The 23,560-nt window shown below is 44.5% G+C and overlaps 1 protein-coding gene and 1 long non-coding RNA gene across 2 annotated transcripts in view; one reads left to right on the forward strand and one right to left on the reverse strand.

The window, feature by feature from the left end:
• LOC128350083 (uncharacterized) overlaps positions 1-23,560 on the reverse strand; it is a 60,407-nt gene that overhangs the window by 24,993 nt on the left and 11,854 nt on the right. The window lies entirely within an intron of this gene.
• EED (embryonic ectoderm development) lies at positions 123-22,972 on the forward strand. Its single transcript, XM_053307727.1, has 12 exons — positions 123-376; positions 2,421-2,573; positions 4,562-4,654; positions 6,770-6,835; positions 7,869-7,994; positions 8,136-8,217; positions 12,482-12,573; positions 13,091-13,224; positions 14,466-14,571; positions 15,087-15,245; positions 18,127-18,200; positions 20,090-22,972. Exons 1-12 carry the CDS (start codon positions 245-247, stop codon positions 20,214-20,216), a joined length of 1,344 nt encoding a protein of 447 aa, XP_053163702.1. The 5' UTR covers positions 123-244; the 3' UTR covers positions 20,217-22,972.

The raw sequence follows: 23,560 nt of genomic DNA on the forward strand, positions 1-23,560 counted from the left end.
TCACGCGGACTCCGACATACGCCGGTTTAAGTAGCTTCGCTTTTTTCCTCCCCCCACCCCCGCCGCCTCTCTGCTTTTCAGCAGTGTGGCTTTTCGCGTCCGAGAGCGGGGAGGCAACGGCGGAGCGCGCTTTGCGGCAGCGGGGCGGCAAACGCGCACGCCACCAGCCGTCCCCCTGGGCAGGCGTCGCGGGCGCCGCGATCCGCGCTTTACGGCAGCGGCCAGGGCTGGAGGGGCGGGGAAGATGTCTGAGCGGAGGCGCGGAGGAAGAGGAGACGCGGCAGAAGCGGCGGCGGGAGCGGAGATGCCGGCGAAGAAGCAGAAGCTGAGCAGCGACGAGAACAGCAACCCGGGGGACCTGTCTGGGGACGAGAACGTGAGCAGGAAGGCCGGGAGCCCCAAGGAGGCCGCGGACCACCCCCCCGCGCTGCTGAATTGGGATGGAGGGGGAGGGGGCTCAGGCCTGGGGCCTAGCGCGTATCCTAGCAACGGGAGAGGCCTCCTGGCACCCCTCTTTGGCGCAAGCTGGGGAGGGGTTCCGGGGGGAGGGCTCATGGGTGATGCCTCCGCCTCCTCCACCTCCTCCGTAGGCAGGGAGAGGCTCTTCAACTGACTTTGGATTGGGAGGATCTTGGCCACCTCCTGCTCCTGCGGTGCCCTGCTTCAGGTGGCATGCATCGGGGGAGGGCTCACTTGCTTGAGCGCCCCTCCACGTGAGGAAACTAATGCAACACCCTTGCATGCAGAAAAGTAGGGCATCGGGAAGAATGTTAGGTTCGAACCTTCTTAGGAGCATATGCAGCTGCCATAGTCCATCTAGTTCAGGGTTGCTTACCCAGACTGGCAGCGGCTTCTCCAAGGTTGCAGGCAGGAGTCTCTCTCTCAGCCCTATCTTGGTGATGCTGCCAGGGAGGGAACTTGGGACATGCTCTTCCCAGAGTGGCCCCATCTCCTAACACCTTACAGTGCTTACACATCAAGTCTCCCATTCAAATGCAACCAGGGTGGACCCTGCTTAGCAAAGGGGACAAGTCATGCTTGCTACCACAAGACCAGCTCTCCTTCCCTGGTGTCCAGGTTTTCAGGCTTGTCTTTTTTGCCCATGTCTTCTACTTCTCTTCCCCCCACCCTCTCCAAAGTTGTTGTGCTTGTTGCAAGGAACTTACAGCTCTGATCCCTGACAGGCTAGGCTTCAGGCTCCTCCCTGCGCCCAACATGCTGATTTTCTGTGTGGAAGGAACTTGGTTTTCATGAAATGGCTTGGCTAGAATGCTTTCCCCCAACATCTAGGTTTCTAAGCCTTACCCTCTTTTTCCATACCAAAAAGGACAGAAATCTCTCCATGTGAAATACTAGCATGTCGGGGAGTATGGTTCTAGTGAAGCCTTGCTGAATTGGTTTTCTGTGTTCAGGGAACTTTGTGTGGAGGAGCAGTCAGCATTTTAAGGTCCCTGCTTGAAGTCTCAGACATGGGTTTCCTACCCTTGAGAGAGCTAAGCCACTGAATCAGGCCCCATGCTATCTACTCTCACAGGCAGGGCTGAACCTCTTTAATGATAGTGATAGACAGGACCTATGGGAGGTAGATCATAGAGTGCAGTGCATGGTTGTTACTAACAAAGTGTACCAAAACTGCTCCTTTGGGTGCACCTGTAAATGACTAATTCCAGAGGGGTATGTGTATTGGTCTCTTGCTGCAAAAAGAGAGTTGAGAGGCACCTTTACAAACTCTTTAATTTGTTGTGGCATAGGGATGCATGAAGTAGTCTAAGCAGATTCATTTGCAGACACACAGGTACAAAGAAGAAGAAAAAGCTTTGCTTTTCTGTGCAGAGCACACACAGATACAAGATCCAGTTGGGGTAGATGGGTCCCACTTCCAAGTCCTGGCCACTGGCTGGCAATGCAGGAAAGACAGTGTGAATGGCTGAAGTGGGACAGCCACTTTCTGCAGTAAGAGAAACTCTCTGTAATTAGATCTTTTATTCATTTGGGGCTGTCCATAGAAATGTGATTCTCCCATGGTTGTTTCCTGTATTTTCCTGATCTTTAGAAGATGTCTTAATGAGTCTGATGTAGTGGGAATTATAGTCACGGAAGCTGATGCCACAATACATACGTTGGTCATTGTCACAGGCCTTTTCGTTGTTCTTGCTGATGGGTGGCAGGATTACAAAATGGGCATCTGAAACTGGATTTGTATTGCAGAAGCCTAAATTGCCTGATCTCTTGACTTCGTAGAGCTACCACTTGATGCAGGACCAACTGTTGTTTGAACATTCCCTTAGCTGCTGTGTGTCTTAAACAAGTTTCTCTGACTATTCTAGAGCAGTGGGTGGCATTTCTGCACTGGAAAGTTTACATACTACTAAATCTGGGTCTGGCTGTGTTTTGAAAATCAATTTGTTTAATGCTTTCAGGATGATGCTGTTAGTATAGAGAGTGGTACTAACACTGAACGTCCTGACACCCCTACAAACACGCCCAATGCTCCAGGAAGGAAAAGCTGGGGGAAAGGAAAATGGAAGTCGAAGAAATGCAAATATTCCTTCAAATGTGTAAACAGCCTCAAGGTATTTACCAATTTAGATGCTTCATAATTTGTTTTGTGGAGGCCAACATTGGAGTGAGAGTCAATTATCCTTGATATTATTAAAAATAATGATGATGGTGTTCAGTTCTTAAAGTGAGATCTTGAGAACATAAGGGTTTACTTTGCTGGATCAGATGCGCAGTTCCAGCTATCATTTTGTTTCCAACAGCAACAGCTGATTGGTTGGTGTTTCTAATCTGGCTGATTCTAGGCATTTGGATGGAGCTATTTCTCAGTGGTGGCTCGTTGGTTAATTGTAATTCCCAGGACGAAGCTCAGAGAAGAGGGTAGGAGGAGGTGGCAGTGCCCGAGTTCCTTGAACCACTGCTGCTTTCTCTTGAGCATCTCTCCATATATAATTTGCAGTTGCAAGGCATTTGGGAGAAGGCAGTGGCACCTTGAGAGACACATAGCAATGCTGCCTCTTCTAGGATTATCAGGGTTGGAGAGGCAGCAGGTACCACTCCTCCCCGCCCCCAGATAATCTCCTGCCTGAGGTCACGTGACTTCCTCACCTTTGAATGTGGTGATCTCTTTATTTAGCAGGGGGAGAGTAACTGGCCCTATCCACCCCCAGCACAGTACCTCCAGTGACTGTTGCTGGTGTCTACCTTATGTTTCTTTTAGACTGTGAGCCCTTTGGGGACAGGGATCCATCTTATTTATTTGTTATTTCTCTGTGTAAACCTCCCTAAGCCATTTTTGGAAGGGCGGTATAGAAATCAAATTAATAATAATAATAATCTGCCTCATTATGCAGCTGACCTTGCTTTTAGGTATAAAATGCTGCTTTATTATAAATGAGTTTCTCAAATGCCTTCTAAATATTTTTGCAAGCTTTCTGTGGGAGGTGAAGTTTAAACAACAGGAAAGCAAAGCTGTATTTTGACAACTAAAAGGAGATGGCAGGAGGGGTGTGTGTGTGTGTGTGTGTGAATTTGATATCTCAGCTCCTTTTTTAGAAAACAAGTTTGAAATTAAAAGAATTTGACTTTTAAAAATAATCAATAGCTGGAGATTATGGCTGAAAAGTTTTGGAAGTCTGATGAAGAAAGATTGTGTACAAGCAGAGTCTCTACCTGGAGAACTTTGAAGATGTAATGCCAAAATTATGTCATATTTTTCTGTCCTGGAGAGAAAGCATTTAGGGAAAAGCTTCTGAAAGCATTATTTTCTTAGTAAATAAAAGCTGGACTGTGCACTCACAACAACAAAACTAGCAGATTACAGTACAGGGAGAAGCTGTGAAAACTAAGTCTGGATAAATTCCTCTGCCATTGCTAGTCGCCAGAAGGATCAAGAAACTATTCAGGAGCCATACTCTCGACTTCTTAATATATGAATATATGCAGTTGTCTCATGCTGATTCTAACCACTGACCCATCTAACTCAGTATTGTCTAAAATGACTCTCCAGAGTTTTCAGGCAGTGGCCTTTCCTGGTCCTTCCCACCTGCAGATCCCAGGAATTGAACACTTAATGGCTTGAGGATTTGAACTTGGGTCTTCCTTGCTGTAGTCCAACACTCTTAATATCACACACGGGTTATGATTGACACAGGGATACTGCCAAAATAATTTTTCTATAACATTTAGGCACACTAGCACAGTTGTCATGTCAACTGGTTGTGTCTTTTCCTTCTGTAGCTGTCACCAGTGGTATGTGCTGCATGTGCTGTAGCTGTCACCAGTGGGAAAATGTGCTGCATGATATCACGGCACTGGTTGAATGTTCCTAAATGTTGCAGGTGAGAGGGGAGGTTGCAACAATAGGCTCCTGTTTTCAGCAGCAATTCCATCTTGCCCCATGGCTGCTGGTTCTACTCTTGTCCCTTCTGACTTGCATATCACTTGTATAAAGCACTATAAAGGTGTGTATGTGACACATTTGGAAAGGCTTGCCAGAATTGCTTACAGCTGGATGTGTTGTGGTTTGAATCTGTCTTAATTACATCTTTCTCCTTTTCAGGAAGATCATAGTCAGCCATTGTTTGGGGTACAGTTTAATTGGCACAGTAAGGAAGGAGATCCCCTCGTGTTTGCCACTGTTGGTAGCAACAGAGTGAGTGAAAGATTACAATTTCTTGTGTTTCATAAAGGTGAAGTGTGCCATCGAGTCGGCGTCGATTCCTGGCGACCACAGAGCCCTGTGGTTGTCTTTGGTAGAATACAGGAGGGGTTTTCCATTGCTGCCTCCTGTGCAGTATGAGGTGATGCCTTTCAGCATCTCCCTATATTGCTGCTGCCTGATATAGGTGTTTCCCATAGTCTGAAGAGCCTTTTCCCATAGTCTGGGAAACATACCAGTGGGGATTTGAACCGGCAACCTCTGGCTTGATAATTAAGTCATTTCCCTGCTGTGCCAATAGGTGGGCCACCTAAGACTGGGATGTGTCTTGTGTTGAGTTTTCCAAAAGCCGGGCAGTGCTTCTGATTTCAGTAACTGAATTGAGGCATTTGAGATATGTGTTAGCATAGCATAGTGCAGAGACAGTTGGTGTGAGAGCCACAACCCTAGACAATCATATACATGTGTGCAGCTGAAGGCACCCTGAGCATTTTTACGGAAGCCAATTGCTTGGTTGAAGTTCAAGCTAGCTTTGAATGGAAAAATGCCTTAGCTGTTCCACTGGGTACACAGCTGTAGTGTGAAACAAAACCAATATATCTGGCTAAGTGTGCCATCGAGTCGGCGTCGACTCCTGGCGACCACAGAGCCCTGTGGTTGTCATTGGCAGAATACAGGAGGGATTTACCATTGCCATCTCCTTGGCAATGCCTTTCAGTATCTTCTTATATCACTGCTGCCTGATATAGGTGTTTCCTATAGGCTGGGAAACATACCAGCGGGGATTCAAACAGACTTGCTAATCATTTTCCTGCTGCTCCACTCTTTTAAAAATGACTTTGCCTAGCAGATATTTAAACAACTTGAAAGTGCCATTTTAAGCTGCTCAAACAGTGTTAGAGGGCAAAAGAGGAAGAGTGATGGATAGGAACATAGGGAGCTGCCTTCTACTGAGTCAGACCAAATGCAACCAGGGCAGACCTTGCTTAGCAAAGGGGACAATTCATGCTTGCTACCACAAGGCCTGTGTGCTTTCCTCCCATAAGAGCTGTACAGGCCTTGAAACAGGTAGCATTGTAGTCGGGCATTCACAAGACCCTCATCTTGGAGGTGATGGCTTGCTTTTCAAGTGCTGTGTGCTCATTTAGCTAATTGCATCTGCCAACAAAAGTGATGCTTGTGTGCTTACTGTATATAGATTCCAGGCTGCTCAAGCAGATTACTGACCTAATAACACACTAGGAATGCACAGAGATTAAAGGATGTTTACATCCCGCTGAGTAATCGTAATCAACATTCTACAATTGTTGATTGGCCACAGTCACCAAGTCACAATTGTAGTCCCTCGTCTCCTGCTGGCAGGATACCTTGGCCAAGTGCAGCCAAGGATCCCCATATTTTCTCTTCTGCTCTGGAGTAGGAGAGCAATATGGCGGACTTGGCTTTTTGGCCACTGCTTGGGCAATTTTGACTGAGCAGGGGCCCATAAAGCCTTCCCCATCTCCCTTTCCTGCTCCAAAGCAGGAAAAGGAGGTGTTAGGCTTGCTGGTTTTGCCCTGTGTGCTTGAGGTGTTCTGTGTGCTGTGCAGTGCAGTAACCATACAATCTCCTGCCTTCTTTACAACCTTGGAGCTGGGAAGGGGATGGGCATCGTTGCATCCACCTCCATAACTCCAAGCTTGGGAGGAAGGCTGAGTTTGCTTGCTACCTTTGCCAGAGGACAGCGACCCACTCACCATTGCAACTGAAAATGTGGAAGCGTTATAATAATACTCCATGTTTGTATGCCATTTTCGAGTGTTCAGTGTGTTGATGTAATCCTTACAAACAACCTTGTAAGGTAAGTAAATACTATAAACATGAGTATGTTGTAGCTGGGGCTGAGGAGTAGCCTGCCTAAGGCCACCTAGTGAGGTCATGGCCAAGGGAGAGATCTGAGCCAAGACAAGCACAGTCCTGATTCATAACTCAGGTTCTTAGCCGCTGCTCTACACCAACTCTTGGAGGTTAAAAAGTTCACTTGGATAATGGGATTCCTTTTATACTTTGTATGGAGTTGTCTGACTATGTGAATCTGGGGCTAATCTCTTGTGTTTTTTCCACCTCCAGGTTACTTTATATGAATGCCATTCCCAAGGAGAAATAAGATTATTGCAGTCCTATGTGGATGCTGATGTATCCTTTATCTGATGTATGTCAGGGTTGGTTTCTGAAAAGTTACTTAGTTTTTTGTGTTTAATGGGGTCCTTAAAGTGAACTTCGGCTATTTTGGTGCCCCAGGAAACAAAATATTTACCATTTCACATCATTCTTTGAGTTTTATGACATGATGATCCTCCCGGGTCCAGTGGTTTGTCAGACATCTTTCCCCACTGAACGATCATTCATTCATTCATTCATTCATTTGATTTATATACTGCCCTTCCTAGGCTCAGTCTTTTCATGTGATTCCCTCCTCCCCATTTTCATTTAATCATGGTAGGAAGCAGTGCATTGGGCAAGTTATGCTTTCTTAACCTATGCATAAGAATGGCCCACCTACTCTGTGAGGTGTTCAGAAGGCACATGGAGATCTGTTGTTTCCACTTACTTGATCTTTAAAAGCCACATGCAAGTCCCTCTGTTTATTTTTGAGTTTTGGGGTCTGTAGTACATAAGACCATAAGAAGAGCCTTGCTGCAGCAGGCCTAAGGCCTGTCTAGTCCAGCACCCTTCTTCCCACAATGGCCTATCAGATGTGTCTGCGAAGCCCACAGGCAAGAGATGAAGGCATGCCTATCTCCTGCCATTGCTCCCCTGCAGCTCGTATTGGGAGGCATCCTGCCTCTGAGCCTGGAGGTGGCCTATAGCCATCAAGACTGGTAGCAACTGATAGAACTGTCCTTCATGAAATTGTTTAAGTCCCACTTAAAGCCATCCAAGCTGTACTTGAAATATTTTCATAGCTGAGAATAGCTCAGTTGCACCCAGTCCCCACATGTTGAACTTAATTGTCCTTTGCTTATTTATTAATTTGCTAAATAAATTTATAGAGGTTTTTAAAAAGAAGCTACATTATGACTTTAAAAAACAACAACCCAGCCCTCAAACATCTTTAAATTGAGAATGTGCTTTTCTTGCAAACCAGCAATGAATTTTCTTAAACACATTTTGAATATTGGATTACAATCTCACTGTTGCATGTATAGTCCTTAACTGCACACTTCAGGCAGATGAAAACTTTTATACTTGTGCGTGGACCTATGATAGCAATACAAGCCACCCCCTTTTGGCTGTGGCTGGATCAAGGGGCATTATTAGGATAATTAATCCCATTACAATGCAGTGCATAAAGGTGAGTTGGTACATTTTAAAACTGCACACACACACACCCCTTTTGTTGTTGTTGCACAAATTGGCTTTAACTCTTGGTTTAAAATATATATGTATGGAGATGTGGTAGAGGGAATAACCGGATCTCTGAACTCTGTTGCAGCATTATGTGGGCCATGGAAATGCAATCAATGAACTGAAATTTCACCCAAGGGATCCAAATCTCCTCTTGTCTGTAAGCAAAGGTATGAGAATGTTTCTAAATGTTTAAAGTGAACCCAATCTCTTTTGTAAGAGGAAGCGGTGTGGGATGGGGGCAGTGGGGGCGGGAGGGAAGTAGGAGAACAAGAAAAAAGCCCCCCCACCAAAGCATTAAGAAGATGCAAGCCTCAAACTGATTCCAGATGAGTGAAGTACACTGCCCAAGACTCTAGAGATGTGCAGCTGCAAAAATTAATAAATATGTAAATTCACAATCCTCTATGAAATCACTTTTTTGTGTTTAATTTTGTAAGAAACATGATTTTGTGGACAAAATTAGCCAAAATACAACACAAGAAGAATATAAAAGCCACAATTTTGAAGTGGAAATATATATTTAAAAAAACCACCCACAAATTTATTTATTTATTTATTTATTTACATATTTATCCCATCCTTCCTTCAAGGAGCGCAGGGTGACATATCTGGTCTTCCTCCAATTTTTGTCTCACTTTGGCCCCAGTCGTAGCTGAGGCTACGAGAGAGTGATGGGCCCAAGGTCACCTGGTGAACGTCATGGCTGAGCAAAGATTTTAAGCTGGGTCTGCCTGCCTGAAGTCTTCCATTCTAGCCACTACAGTCTTCCCTCATCAATAGCGGGTTTTCCAATCGCCAGTTTGAATACCTGCAACTGGGAAATTGTCACCACCCTCGGCAGCTTTGACCGGAGTATCTGTGGTTTGGCACCTTTCAAAAAAGGGCAGTTGGGGGATTTTTTGGGGTGCAGGGGGATATTTTTCTGTTTTTCTTTATTTTTAGATACTTTTCCAATTGTGAGTCCCCTTGTCAACTGTGAACTCGTCAGTTGTGATGGTTTCCAGGAACGGGAACCCTTGCGGTTAGCGAAGGATGACTGTACACCACCCTAGCCACTACACCATCTTCAGCTTAAAAAAAAAGCTTCCATATTGATTTGATTGTATATAAATTGTAATCTCATTCTGTGCTACAAGAGCTTCAGAGTTCTCTTACAGTCAGGCTGAAAGGGATTTAAATGAATGAGGCCCTTCTGAATGTAACAGTTTATATTGCATTAGACCAGTCACCTGTTTAGCTCAGTCGTGTCATCTCTGGCTGGTGCTGGGTCTTGAATCCAGCCCTTCAGAGTCCTGGGTGGAGCCTTTCCCTCAACCTGCTTTGTGAGCTGTCTGATGCCCAAGCTGCCAGGACCCTGTAGATACTCTTCCGGAGTTCTGTTGCAGGGCTCTTACCCTTCTCAGCCTATGCCATGGGAGTATATTAGCTTGCACCATGCGTACCAGAGCCATGCTGTGGTAGCAGGAGACTTCTTTAGGGAGCAGAGCACAGAATACTGCCAAAGCCTAATGTGGACATCTCAAAGAGCAAAATTGATATCTGCTGTGTTAAGAACAGTGGGAAATTAAATCCATACTTCTTTCCTTGAACGGTGTTATTTTTATTTATTTTTTATTTTATTTTACATTTATATCCTGCTTTTCCTCCAAGGAGCCCAGAGCGGTGTACATACTTAGGTTTCTCCTCACAACAACCCTGTGAAGTAGGTTAGGCTGAGAGAGAAGAGACTGGCCCAGAGTCACCCAGCAAGTCTCATGGCTGAATGGGAATTTGAACTCGGGTCTCCCCGGTCCTAGTCCAGCACTCTAACCAATACCCCACGCTGGCTCTTTCATTTAGATGCATTTCAAGATAATGTAGACCAGTGTTTCTCAACCTTTTTGGACTCAAGGACCGCTAAATCATTTGTGCAGAGTGTCAAGGACCGCTACATTCTTTGTGTGCAGTTTCCCGGACCAGCAGTTAGTAGAGGGGTTTCAAGTTTAATTTTATTTTATATATCTAAGACTTTATACCGGTCCAAAACTTGCATCTACTTGCAATTAACTTGCAATTAAAATAATGTCATAAAATAAAATTTGTTAAACAATAAACTATTTTATTTACATACTATTTACACAAGAAATTAATTAAGAAATTAAATAATGTCATAAAATACAATTTGTTAAACAATAAACTGTATTTTATTTACATACTATTTACATATCAAAATGCACACAATGTTAATATGAACATTATATTCAAATATTTTAGGAGCAGAGGAAGAAGTCTGATAATGAGATATTCAAAATAAAACCTTGGTATGAAAACCAACAATATTCTTCCTTTCCATGTAGCCATAAATAAGAGCCATGTCTGCTTACTGGAAAGTATGCATTCCCAAATTCCAAGGAGACTCTTAGTACATGCATATAAAAAAAGAATCATTAAAATAGAACACATTCAAGCACTATTTGAATGCTTGCATTACTTTCTCCCAAAAGCAATATTGGGGCTGTATTTGTGAATGGCAAAGAGATGACAAACTTTTGGTACTTCTGCAACAAGACAGTGGTAGAAAGGGTTTTCTCCAAAGCCATCCTCAAGCAAGCAGATCTTTCCCAGTCAGTACTACTTGATCCTCCATTTCTTCATATCTAGCAAGCTCCTTTATGAGGCGCAGCAGGTCGGCGCAGCCCTCAGACCGCGCGGCTCGGAGATGGAACGGGGCCATTTTCGCGGGGGGCGGATGGGATGGGATCCGGGGACTGCCTCTGTTTGCAGGCCAGTGCTTTTGTGCAGCATCCCAACTCTGTGGCCATGCACAGCACTGCTGGCTTATTTAAGCCCACGTAACGTGGGACTGCAAAAGAAAAGTTGCAGGAGACTCAGAGTTGTAGCGGAAGAAGAGGGAAGCGAGGCGTCGCCAAAACAGAGAAAGGGCTGGAACAGAAGAAGCGGCTAGGAGGAGTAAGAGCGAGCAAGGGCGGGCGAAAGGGAGAGGCTAGCAGGTCGGAGTGGGGTTTGAGGGCAGAGAGGCGAGGGAGCAACAAGAGGCAGGGATTGGGCAGGGCCGAGGGAGGAAAGCCCGCAAAGAGCGGAGTCAGGGTGAGGAGTCTGCGCCAGGGAAAGCCAGATTAAGGAGTGGCACTTTGGGAGCAACTTTTGTCGAGTGCGGAGCGAAGAAACTTGGAACAGGGCCATTTTCCCGGGGGGGGGATGGGATGGGATCCGGGGACTGCCTCCGTTTGCAGGTCAGTGTTTCTGTGCAGCATCCCAACTCTGTGGCCATGCACAGCACTACTGGCTTATTTATCCTCAATGCTCTGCTCTCCACTCCCTCGCGTGAGTCCCCGATAGTTGAAGAGCAGGAGAAGCAGTCGACGGCGGCGGCACAGGCACAGTCAGGCGCCAAGCATCCCCCTGGCAGCACAGAGGGAAAAAAACCGCAATCTCAGTGGCAGCTTCTTCAAGTAGTTTTGGGCCGATTTGGCCCGTCTTCGGCCATGTGGGGGCGGCGGCGGCAGCTTCTTTGGCCTGAAATTGGGCCTTTGTGGGGGCGGCTGGGCGGCGGCTGCAGCCGCGGCCGCGGCAGTTGTTTGGGGCAGGCAGTAGTTTGGGCCTATTTCGCCGTCTTCGGTCGTGTGGGGGCGGCGGCGGCTTCTTTAGCTTCTGTGGGGGCAGCTGGGTGGGCGGTCGGTGGCGGCGGCAGTCTGGGCCGATTTGGGCCCAGACTGCCGATTCTGGGCCTTGATCTGGCCATGTGGGCGACAAGCAAGAAAGCGGCAGGGAGGGGTAAGTAAACCCTCCCGCCCTCCTAAATATACCCCCCCTGCAGTTGGTCAAAGCAAACACTCACAGCCTCAGCACCTCACTTATTTTTAGCCCAGTAAGTTTAAGCAGCTCACCTTCAAAGATCTCAAAAAACCACCTTCCAGCAACCACCCAATTTCTCCACTCACTCACTCACTGACTGGGCTATCTTCCCGCCTCGGCACAAGCCCCGCCCCTGCTCCACCCCTATTGGCCACTGACGTTCCAGGAGCCTCGGAATTTCCGGGGAGAGAGAAACTTTTACAGCGGAGAGAAAAGCGGATAGAAAAACAAGCGTATTCAGTTTGGAGCCCTGCCTTCCTAGTTGCGGACCGGCACTCAAGCCTCCGCGGACCGCTGCCGGTCCGCGGACCGGCTGTTGAGAAACACTGATGTAGACAATTGTAAAAAAGAAAAGAAAGAAAGAAAAGGGGGGGGGGGAGACCAGCTTAGTATGAAACTAGGGGTTTTTTGTACAGCCAAAGCTCCCAAATATTCTTTTTCTCCATGGTATAATTTGTGTACAGCTTTTGGTTCGGAGTTAATCCACTGCATAGGCAGCATTTCTGTTAGATGGTTATTGTATTAATTGTGAACTGTATATGTTTGGAACATCTGACCTGTCTTTGTTTTTACTAGATCATGCACTGAGATTGTGGAACATCCAGACAGACACTCTGGTTGCAATATTTGGAGGAGTAGAAGGGCATAGGGATGAAGTTTTAAGTGCTGTAAGTGCAGCTTAAACCTTTCCACACTTTGCTACAAACATTCCTTATTAGTCTCCTTCCCAAACCAATTTTAAGTCATTTTGTCTGAAGATAGATAAGTTTATTCGTTCATTAACCTGCAATCTGATCTGATTTGTCTGAGTCATAAAAGAAAAAAAACCCCAAAACAAAACCCTTTGTAAAAGTCAAATGTATCCATATAGTTGTGCAATTTATTCTAATTTTGGAGTTATTTTGGCTACCTGCTCTCACTGCGCCCCTGGTGGCGCAGTGGTAAAACTGCCGCCCTGTAACCAGAAGGTTACAAGTTCGATCCTGACCAGGGGCTCAAGGTTGACTCAGCCTTCCATCCTTCCGAGGTCGGTAAAATGAGTAGCCAGAATGTTGGGGGCAATATGCTAAATCATTGTAAACCGCTTAGAGAGCTTCGGCTATAGAGCGGTATATAAATGTAAGTGCTATTGCTATGTTAATGTTGGATGAAAAACTTAAAACTACATTGTGTGTGTTTGTATAGGATTATGATCTTCTTGGTGAGAAAATAATGTCTTGTGGCATGGATCACTCCCTCAAACTCTGGCGAATCAATTCCAAGAGGATGATAAATGCCATCAAGGAATCGTATGAGTACAATCCCAATAAAACCAACAGGTAGGCACTGTCCTACTCTCAGTATGGTAGGTTCCCCCTCTGCCCCCCGTACATACTTAGGCTCTTCACAAAGTCGTACATCAACCCATCATAGAGCTTGTGTGATGTGATAGGTAGAGTGTTGGGCTAGAATCAAAAGGACCTGGCTTAAAATCTTTGCTTGGCTTGAAGCTCACTGTGTGACATTGGACCGGGTACCATCTGTCAGCCTTACCTAATTGTTGAAGATAAAGTGTATGTGGGGAAAGCCATATATGCTGCTTTTTGAAGGGAGGGAGGACTTAGTGTAATAATGTTTATGTAATATACATTTATCTAGTATATAAAAATTCAAACAAAACTGATGAGTGACTGAAGTCAAGAATTAAATGGCTTCCACATTGGTCTGATGTTTGTTTTCCAGCAGAAGCAGAGGCGTTGTAAGTCATTATTCTACTTTCAGTATGATTTGATTTTCAGTATTTGCACTTATCTCAATTTAAATAATGAGTTTAATTACTGATCTTCATAATCATGGTTGTTTATATGCTGCTTTTTCAACAAAAACAAAGTTCATAAAGCTGTTTACATAGCAGAAGGAAAAGGAAGATGGTTTGTGTCACAAGAAGAAGTTTGTGTCACAAGAAGAGGTACTGGAGGGATGCAGTGCTGGGTTGAACATGGACAGTTGCTATCTTACTGCTACTTACTAGAGACACCATTAAAAATATTATCTGCCCGTATAACAGGGGTTTATACTGTATTGTATGCCTGAGGGCTGCATAGAGTTGTATTGGGATAAAAATTTCCAGATGGGATTGAGCTTTGTTTTTTAGATAAAACTATGGCTAAACTTCCACACAGAGTGAGGCCAGTGATCAGTTTGGATTATTAGCCCCTTTCAGTGGTCAGCAGTAGGTGATTTAGAAGATGGGTGGGTCCAAGAAAGTGGATATTCTGTTCAGTATGCTATTGGGCTGTAATCTTTATTCTTGGGATTATCTGTATTTCTGGCCGTGAGAACTAGATAGTCATGAAAAGGAACAGTTTTGTGCTGGGCCTCCCCCTTTCCCCTTGAGGTTGGCTCTCTTCTGTCTCAGCAGGTGGAAGCAAATTTGGAGCCTGGTTTGCTCCAGCTATGAGCTGGGATTTTTAAAAAGCACCAGATACTTTGGAAGACTTCTAGAGCAGGAGAGTTGTGAAATGACCAGTTGAAATGATCTCCTTGCTGATCAGATGTGTCCTCTTTCCCCCCCCTTCAGGCCATTTGTTTCCCAAAAAATTCACTTTCCTGACTTCTCTACCAGAGACATACATAGGAATTATGTAGACTGTGTGCGATGGCTAGGAGATCTGATACTTTCTAAGGTATGATGGTTTCTGTTGAAAAATGAAATTGTTTTGTGTAGTGATTTCTGGGGGAAGGCTTAAAAGCTTGTTTAATTGGTGGGGCAAAGAGAATTGGAAATTTAGTGAAATGGCATCCTACTTGAAATAATATTACTTATTTTGATAGTATGTCCCCTCTCACCACAGTAAAATATAGTTATCTGGTGTGTTGAATAGTCCATATCCTGCTTAGACTTCACTTGTGACAAATAGTACAGTATATAGGTGATAGGATAGTATCATGGGTTAAATATATAATAGAGTAGTCTTGTGTAGTGGTTAGAATATCTGCCTAGTGATACCTGGGTTCAGATCCCCACATTGAAGCTCACTGGATTACTTTGAGTCAGTTTCCATCTCTCAGACTAGCCTACCTTGTAGTGAGGCTAAAATGAGGTGGGGAGGCAGAGAGAGATGCTGTCCTGAGCCTCCCTGGAGGAAGAGTGGAACAGAAATGTAACTAATATAGGATTCTTTTCTCCATTTCTTCATAGTCCTGTGAAAATGCCATTGTATGCTGGAAACCTGGCAAAATGGAAGACAATATAGATAAAATTAAGCCCAGTGAGTCTAATGTGACTATTTTAGGGCGATTTGATTACAGTCAGTGTGACATTTGGTATATGAGGTTTTCAATGGATTTCTGGCAAAAGGTAAGAGTCAATGTGGAGAATGCAAAATGGGGCATGTATGTGTAAGGTCAGCCCAGGGGAAGAGGGTTCTTCAGAGTGATGATGAGTCAGGCTGGGGTGTTGTGTAGAGGGAAAAGAGTATATGTCCACATGTTGAATGGAATGGATTTCTCTAGAACAGGTCTTCTCAATTTAGCCCCAATTTAGCCTCAATTTAGTTTTTGGACTACAACTCCCATAATCCCCAGCCACAGTGGCCAATAGCCAGGAATTATGGGAGTTGTAGGCCAGCATCTGCAGGAGGGCTGAAGTTGAGCAGCCCTGGTCTAGAAGAAGAAAACTTTTCTTTAAAAAATATATTGTGGTGGTGGTGGTGGTGGTGGCGGCAGCAAGGCATCATCTTGTCTGATGTGAGGTTTAAACGTTTTTTAGCCAATGATGACTTCATCTAGAATATTACCCACACTGATGGACAAACCAGTCCCATTGCCTTATATAACATACTGGGGTCATTGCTTCCCCTGTGTACTCTTTGTTCTTATGTTTCTTAACATTGCACATTTGCTGATATGCCATATAATGTAGAAAAAGGTGGCTAATGCACAAGTCCAGCATCCTGTGTCACACAGTGGCCCACCAGATGCCGCTGGAAGCCTACAGGCAGGCGTTGAGGGCATGCCCTTTCTCCTGCTGTTATTCCTCTGCATCATCTTTTACCTGGGCTGCCCATGTGGTATGTGCAAGTATTAGAAACTCTGGGACTAGGAATCGAGTAGCCACTGGGTATAATCTACCAAGTCGCAGTGTTGCTCCTCAGGATAAAGCAGTAGGAGCTAAGTTGAGACTGGGGGTGGCAGATGGTGGAGGGCAGGGGCTGAATTCAGCAACAGTGAGCCAGAGCTCTAAAATGTCAGATACTGTGTATGCCACTAACCTTTGGTGTTTAGTGAGAGCCACTGATTTCTGGTGGCAAAAGTTGACCTGGCGAGGTTGCTTGTATTCTGCAGCAAAACCTCCACATTTTACACTCTGAATAATTAATATAAGGTTGTGTAATTCTCCATGAGCATGTTCAGTTTACATGCCCTGCCTTAACTGGGACTGATATAATTTATATTATTTCTGGCAGAGGAGAACGGGTATAGGTAGTCTGGATAAAAGGGGGCAGTAGAAGTGGAATGGGGACTGTGAGTTGGTAATTCAGATGATTTATGCAGATATACAAAGCTTTGCCCCCTGATGGGCCCTTCTTGCTGATGCTGTATCTGTTTTCAAATGTATTTTTGCATTGAGGAGTACTAAAGCTTGGACTTTAAAACATGAGGGGGCCTCTGCAGTTCAGTAGAGAGTGGTCAAACCAGTTTCCCAGTTTAAAGGTCTTGGCATACTGTGGTTTAATGAACTGGGAAGCTTTTGATAAAGCCAAATGCACAGGTGGGAACACTCAAACTCATCGCTAATTCCTAATCCTGGTTTGTTTGAACCAGGAACAAGAATGTAGTGTAGATAGAGGCCTCTTTTTGTCCTTGGGTTCTCCAGTAATAGATAGAATATGGTGTGAAACAGGGGCGTAAGTGTCGTTGGGCAAGGGGAGACAAATGTCTCTAGGCCCACAGGGCCTGGAGGCCGCCCCCCCCAAGGCCCCTTAGCCAGTCCCCCTTTCCTTGCCTGCTGGCCCCCTCTCCTGCTCTGGCCAGGGGAGTGAAGCTGCCTGCACGCTGCTGCAGCCCCTTCAGTCTCCGCCTCTCAGCTGTTTGGCGGGTGGGTGGGGCTTCCAGAGAGGCCTCAGTGCAGGCCTCCTTGAAGCCTGAACTCAAGTGCCGGCAGGCAGCAAGGAAGGAGGCAGGCAGGGTGGCCCGCTCTGGCTGCCCTTGCCCACCACAGCTCTGCCCAGCTTTTGACTCCTCAGGCTTAGTAATGGAGGTAGGATGTGATTTCCTTTTTGTGGTTATTCCTCCCCACCCCACGCTTGGATATTTAGGGATTGCTTGCCATAGAGTGTTAATATAGTGTGTGTGTGTGTGTGTGTGTGTGTGTGTAATCAGCCTTACAGTCGTAGACCAGCATGTAGGGCAGATTGAAATGACTCTGAATATTTAATTCAGAGACTGAGGAATTTGCTGGTTTAAAATATTTTTTTAATTTAAAAAACCTATTTTTTAAAGTAGTTCCACCCCGAAATGGAAGAATCTGCCCTTTGCCTTCATAAAAACAACAACAACTCCATTTCAGCCCCAGCCTTTAGATCACCTGGAATGACTGGGCATAGGGCTTTGGTTTTGAGCAGAGAGGTGTGGGAGGAATATGCATATTTAAACTGAAGTGGATTGGACAAATTGTTGGTTTTTAATATTTTTAAAATTTTAAAAAAACATCATAAGTCCTATAAATGGTGTGTTTCGTGACAAAAAATTACAAAAATCCTTTAGGTTTCAGTGAAATGTACTTCCAGCTAAATGTGGTTAGATTTGCTGCCTGAGGCTGCAATTCTCTGCACACTTACCTGGAAGCAAACTGTACTGAATTTGTTAGGCTTTATGAGAAAACATACATAGGATTGCATTGCATGGTTGAAAGTCTCCTTTGTTAATCAGCAGTGAGGGGCCCATTTTTAAATCTTGTCTCTAGGCCTACTCCAGCCTTGCTACACCCCTGGTGTGAAATGAATTATTTATTTGTTGCAGAGGTGAGGAACACTCAAGATCTGACCACTTTGTCTAGAGAAAATTTTAGTCTCGAATTGATTTTTACAGTGGCTAAGTGAAGTATTGATTATTGCAATTCTTCTGTGCTGCGAGTGTGGAGAGTATGATATTGAAAAAGCAGTTCTCTTCAGATCGCCTGAACTCGGTCTGTTTTCCACCACAGCTCTTGACTGCTTGAATCTTCTGTCTTTTTGCAGATGCTGGCATTGGGTAATCAGGTTGGCAAACTCTACGTTTGGGACTTAGAAATAGAAGATCCTCATAAAGCTAAGTGAGTTTTTGGGAATCCCTAGCTTTGCTCCACCTTTCTTGCTTATCTGCTTTGGGGAGGGGGCTGTATTTGAGTGGTAGAGCATCTGCTTTGCATGCAGAATGTCCGAGGTTCAATCCCTGGCACCTCAAGCTAGGAGTAGCCTGGGAAAGACTCCTGCCTGAAATCTTAGAGAGCTGCTGTCACTCAGGGTAGACAATACTGAGCTAGCTGGACCAATGGTCTGGCTTGGTATAAGGCAACTTCCAAAGCACCAGCAGTATGGGACAAGAAGTTCTCTCTCTTATTTTACCATATTGTGGGAAGTTGTAGTAAGAGGAATATAGTAAATGATATATAAAATAGCATGTACAATTCAATAGCACTTCAAGTTCTTAATGTTTGGATTACCGCTTCCTACTTTTTGTTCTGGGAAGAGATAACATGCTTTGTGAGAGCTTGGGCCACCCATTTAAAAAAAACAAAAACACACAGCCTTGCCTTTTAATTTCATGCTAGGAGAACATACCCTCATTCTGGACAGATGGGTGATGCGTTTTATTTATTTATTTTATCATATTTATATACTGCCTGATATGTCTCTAGGTGGTGTACACAATTTCAAACACAACAAATATAAAACAAAGTAAAAACAAAAGAATTTCACAGAATAAAAACTATTAAACAGTTTAAAATTAATTTCAATTAAAAGCCTGAAAAAACAGGTGTGTCTTGAGGGTATTTTAAAAAGCAATCTGAGATGGGGGTGCTCTTATTTTGACAGGGAGTATATTCCAAAGCTCTGTGGCAGCCACAGAGAATACCCGGTCCTGAGTCACCACCAAAGGAGCTGGTGGTAACTGTAACCGGACCTCTGCAGATGATCTCAATAGGCAGCAGGGTTCATGACAAAGAGAGCAGTCTCTTTACCCTAATTTCCCCACTAATGTATCCACAACTGCTTTTTTTCCAGCCCTAAAGCCATTATATTCAGCCTTGTTCTTCCTAGTTAAGCCTCTGTCTGGACCATACCACTTTAACTGCAGGAGGATTTTTACATGACTGGATACACCGTCACAGAAAACAGTTTTCCTTCACATAGAACATGAGCATATTGGGAAGAAAGCCTGGCTAAAATCCTCTTAATTGACATACTAGTTTTTAATATGGTGCAATTTTAAAAAATATTTTTGGATGAAGGAACATTCCATCATATGAGCTCCTTTCTTCAAGAAGTGGTAGTTTGGAACTTCTGTAAGATCTAGATTGGGGCGCACAATTCAAATGCCCTGGTGGGCCGGAATCAACCATAACTTGGTGTGCAGGGGCTGAGGTCAATTTTCAGCACATTATTACACTAAAATTAAAACTTAATGAAAGCAAGGGAGCAGAGGGTTGGAGTCAGAGGGGAAAGGTTAGAGGAAAGAGGATGAGGGATGGTGTTAGTGGGCTCTGGCCTGGGGTGGGACTAGCAAGGAGGGTGACAAATACCTGGTCTCAAGCGGATGAATGCATTGAGCTGCTTTTGCTTGTTGTCATAGGACAGGCCCAGAGCTCTTCATGGGTCCTGCTGTTGGTAACAGGACTTTTCTTCCTGCAGGCCAGCAAAAAGGCCCCACGGGCTGGATCTGGTCCCTGGGCCTTACGTTTTGCAGGCATGATCTAGGTCTTAGTATAGCGGGGGGTGGGGGATGAGAAAATGCTATCAGGTGGTTTTTAAAATGGGGACGTTTTAAAAGTAGAATGGGGGTGGTGTGCTTCACCTCTGGGCAGCATACAGGAACTTCCAGACTCTTGTCTGTAGTCTTCCATGTTGATCTAGTTGCCTATCCTTGCTGTAGTCATACTACTATCTACATGGTGATGAATGAAGAGAAACATAACATACCTCTCTCTTTTCTTAAAAACAGGTGTACAACTCTTACTCATCCAAAGTGTGCTGCTGCCATTCGACAAACAAGTTTTAGCAGAGACAGCAGCATCCTTATAGCCGTGTGTGATGACGCCAGTATCTGGCGCTGGGACAGGCTGCGATGATGCCAGGAGCCATGAATTCTAACTGGGAATTATGAGATCTGTATTGCTTTTTGTGTCCAGATAGATAGCTGTCCTGCTAGTACCGTTTCAGAGTAGTCTTCCTTCACCGCTCCGTGATCATCTGAATTGAACAGTGTTTACATTTGGTTTTGGTAATATTGTTGTGCTCTTCAGAATCTGCTGCTTTTTAATAAAAATATTTTTTGTAAAGTTCGGTTTATTGTCCGTTTTAATCCAGCATTCAAGTTTGCAATTTCCAAGGTTTCTCTGTACGGTGTATACTTGCTACTTGTGGTAGTGTTGTGCTGTGAAATCTGCATGTGTCTCAAAATACAAACACAGTTGTGTGTATTCTGCAATGCTGCAAAGTGTGGTATATGGGGTGCAGGATTCTGCTTCATGCGAATTGTGAGCCTTGGTGTTAAGAAATGTTCCTAGCTGTGAGGGTGTGCTTGAAAGTGGGTGGCACTATCAACCTGAAATGCCAAACCAGAGGGCATAGTGGAACAAGATCAACAATGGTTGGAACAGAGGTGCACTTCCCTGCATTTTCTTGTCCTTCCCCTTCCCTAGCAAAACCAGGCTAGAGACCATGTACATCTGCGTAATTTATACAGGAGAACCTTTTTAGACAGTGCGTACACAGCCCTGAATTCTAAGCAATATAATGGCCTAGGCTCTAGCCTAATTTCCCATCTATGTGTGGGGCCATATTAGTTTAAAATTATTTTTCACAGCTCTTTCTAGCTTGTTAAAAAAAAAAATCAGAATAAAAGTTCAAGTACTTCTGATGTACTGAATTAATTTTCATACCATATTAATACCTAGAAGTATTAAGAATTCATGAAATATTTATATCCGGGAATGGATGTCAAACTCTCGGCCCGCGGGCTTGTTTTGGTCTGCAGAGCAGGGGCCAGGAAGCTGATTAGTACCGGCACTGTTGTGACTGAGAAATGGCCATTATCCAGTCTCTGCTGCTGCCACCACCTCTCCCCCCGTCCCAGCCTGCCGCTGCCAAGTCCAGTCTTCTCACTGACAGCTCCATCTGCACCCAAAGGTGCCAAAGCTGCAGCCTTCAGAATGGCTCACTTGCTGAGCAGCGCTGGCTGGTCCCTTCCTCCTCCCCTTTGCTGCCGTGCTCTTCCCCCTTCGGTCCTCCTTACAAGTAGTAGTTGTAAGTACAACTTACAAGTAGTAGTTGGGGTGGCCCAGCTGAGGAATCCGTGCAGGAGGTGGAAGGGCTAACCCACCCCCATCCCTCAGTCACAGCTCCAATTCAGATCAAGCTCCATGGTTGCTTTTCCTTTTCCTATCCACTTTTATTATTTTTTAATAAACTATCAACTATTTAATAGTTCTAATTAACTCTTATTTATTATTTTCTTTTTGTTTCTGTCATGTGTGACAAATTAGTTTTGTGTTGTACAATTTTATTGAAATTTCTGTTTTAGCTTATGTTTATTTGACAAATATATTATTACTATTTTATTATTATTATACATATTACTATTTTTCTTATTAATAAATACAATATGCTTAATAAATTAGTAAATATATATGGTCAGTTTTGGCCAGGATGCTGTGTGTGCCCCCTGCCCCCCCCGGAGGTGTGTTGGAATCAAATCTGACCCTCTACCTGATTGAGTTGACACCCCTGATTTGCAATATATTGTCAGGGAACTTAAGTCTAATCCACACATCACACCTACTATGCAGTCTGCTTTAAGCCATTCCCGGTGGCAGCTGCTGACATATGCTCAGCTGTTTGTGTAGTCAGGTCAAGTGATGAGCTGCACGGACTTCCTAGTAGCCATTTGGAGCAGCCTGCATAGAATATGCTCGATTTTTGATCAACTACTGGTGAGTATTTAAAGCATTTATTACAACAGTAACAAAATAGAGGTTCATACTAATTCCAAAAGCAATGTTCTTCTAGAAGGCTTCAAAGTCTAGTCCCTCTCAGAAGTACACGGAAGTTTTCCCTCCACAGAATAAATGCAATGGACTCAGACACTTGGCAGAACCTTTGTGTATATGATATTGAGTCCTGCAGGACTGGAGGCACCCTTACTATTACCCCAGGTATCAAAGGAAACCATAATACAAAAGAAGGCAAGGCTGTTACCTACAGAAGCCAGTGTGATGTAGTGGTTAGAGTGCTGGATTAGGACCAGGGAGACCTGAGTTCCAATCCCCATTCAGCCATGACACTTGCTGGGTGAGTCTGGGCCAGTCACTCCTCTCTCAGCCTAACCTACTTCACAAGACTGTTGTGAGGAGAAATATAAGTATGTAGTACACCTCTCTGGGCTCCTTGGAGGAAGAGCGGGATATAAAATGTTGATGATAATAATAATAATTATTATTATTGATGTCTCAGAGGCTGGCCTTCTCTGTAGCCGCTCCTGGATTGTGGAATGCACTCCCTGCAGAAATCTGCAATTTGAATTCTTTATTGGCCTTTAGGAGAGCCCTTAAAACCTATCTGTTTGGCCTGGCCTTCCAGGGTTTTTTAATAATTGTAATTGGTTTTAATGTGACCTGATTTTTCAGGGTTTTAAAATTGTTCTGATTGTTTAATTGCTGTGTTATGATGTTTTAATTGTTAATTGTTTTACACTGTTTTATAATTTCTATTTTAATTGTTAACTGATTTTAATGGTTGTGTTTTAATTGTAAACCACCCTGAGTCGTTTTGGAAGGGTGGTATAAAAATGGAACAAATATAATAAAAATAACAGCTACCATCTGGAGTCACTTTCTAGCACCTGTTATGTGTGGTGTTCTCAACATATACGCTGCCCTTTTGGATGTTTCAGCTAAGATTAAAGCTGTGTAGAATTATCTGCACAGAAATGTTGGAGAAGTGCAGCTTTTATTATCTCTAGTCTTTTGAATCTATTAAACAAAGAACCCTTTTCTAGTGGGTTTTTTTTGGGGGGGGGACTTACAACTTTCAGCCTTATAAAAACAGGCTACTCTCATGCGCACTGGAAACTGGGCTAAGGCAGCGCAGCCTGGGAACTCTGCAGGTTAGCAAGGTTAGTGAAGTGAGCCCGTTTGTCTGATCATGTGGCACAGTGACTCACGAGGAGCCCCCCCCCCCGACTGGGAGACTACAAGCCTCCTGGTGTTGGAGAGGGTGCCTTCCCAGAATGCCCCATGCACTTGCATGGGGCATTTTGGGACTCTTGGGGGCCGGGAGGCCCCCGATCCCCGCCACCCCAATGGAGCTTGTAATCGTGCTGGCGGCTGATCTGGCTGCAAAGAGTCAAGTCCACTTTCCCCACAGAATCCTCTTAGGCTCTCCCCATGATGTGTTTAGAAAACCAAAGCAACTC

This window comes from Hemicordylus capensis, chromosome 3 (genome assembly GCF_027244095.1).
Source record: "Hemicordylus capensis ecotype Gifberg chromosome 3, rHemCap1.1.pri, whole genome shotgun sequence".
In the NCBI taxonomy this organism is placed as follows: Eukaryota; Metazoa; Chordata; class Lepidosauria; order Squamata; family Cordylidae; genus Hemicordylus; species Hemicordylus capensis.

Bases quoted from the DNA above. Each gene is read 5' to 3' on its own strand.
- EED (XM_053307727.1), top strand. From the start codon at position 245: ATGTCTGAGCGGAGGCGCGGAGGAAGAGGAGACGCGGCAGAAGCGGCG. The intron at 377-2,420 runs GTGAGCAGGAAG...TAATGCTTTCAG, and splicing joins ACCTGTCTGGGGACGAGAAC to GATGATGCTGTTAGTATAGA. The intron at 6,836-7,868 runs GTATCCTTTATC...TGCACACTTCAG, and splicing joins AGTCCTATGTGGATGCTGAT to GCAGATGAAAACTTTTATAC.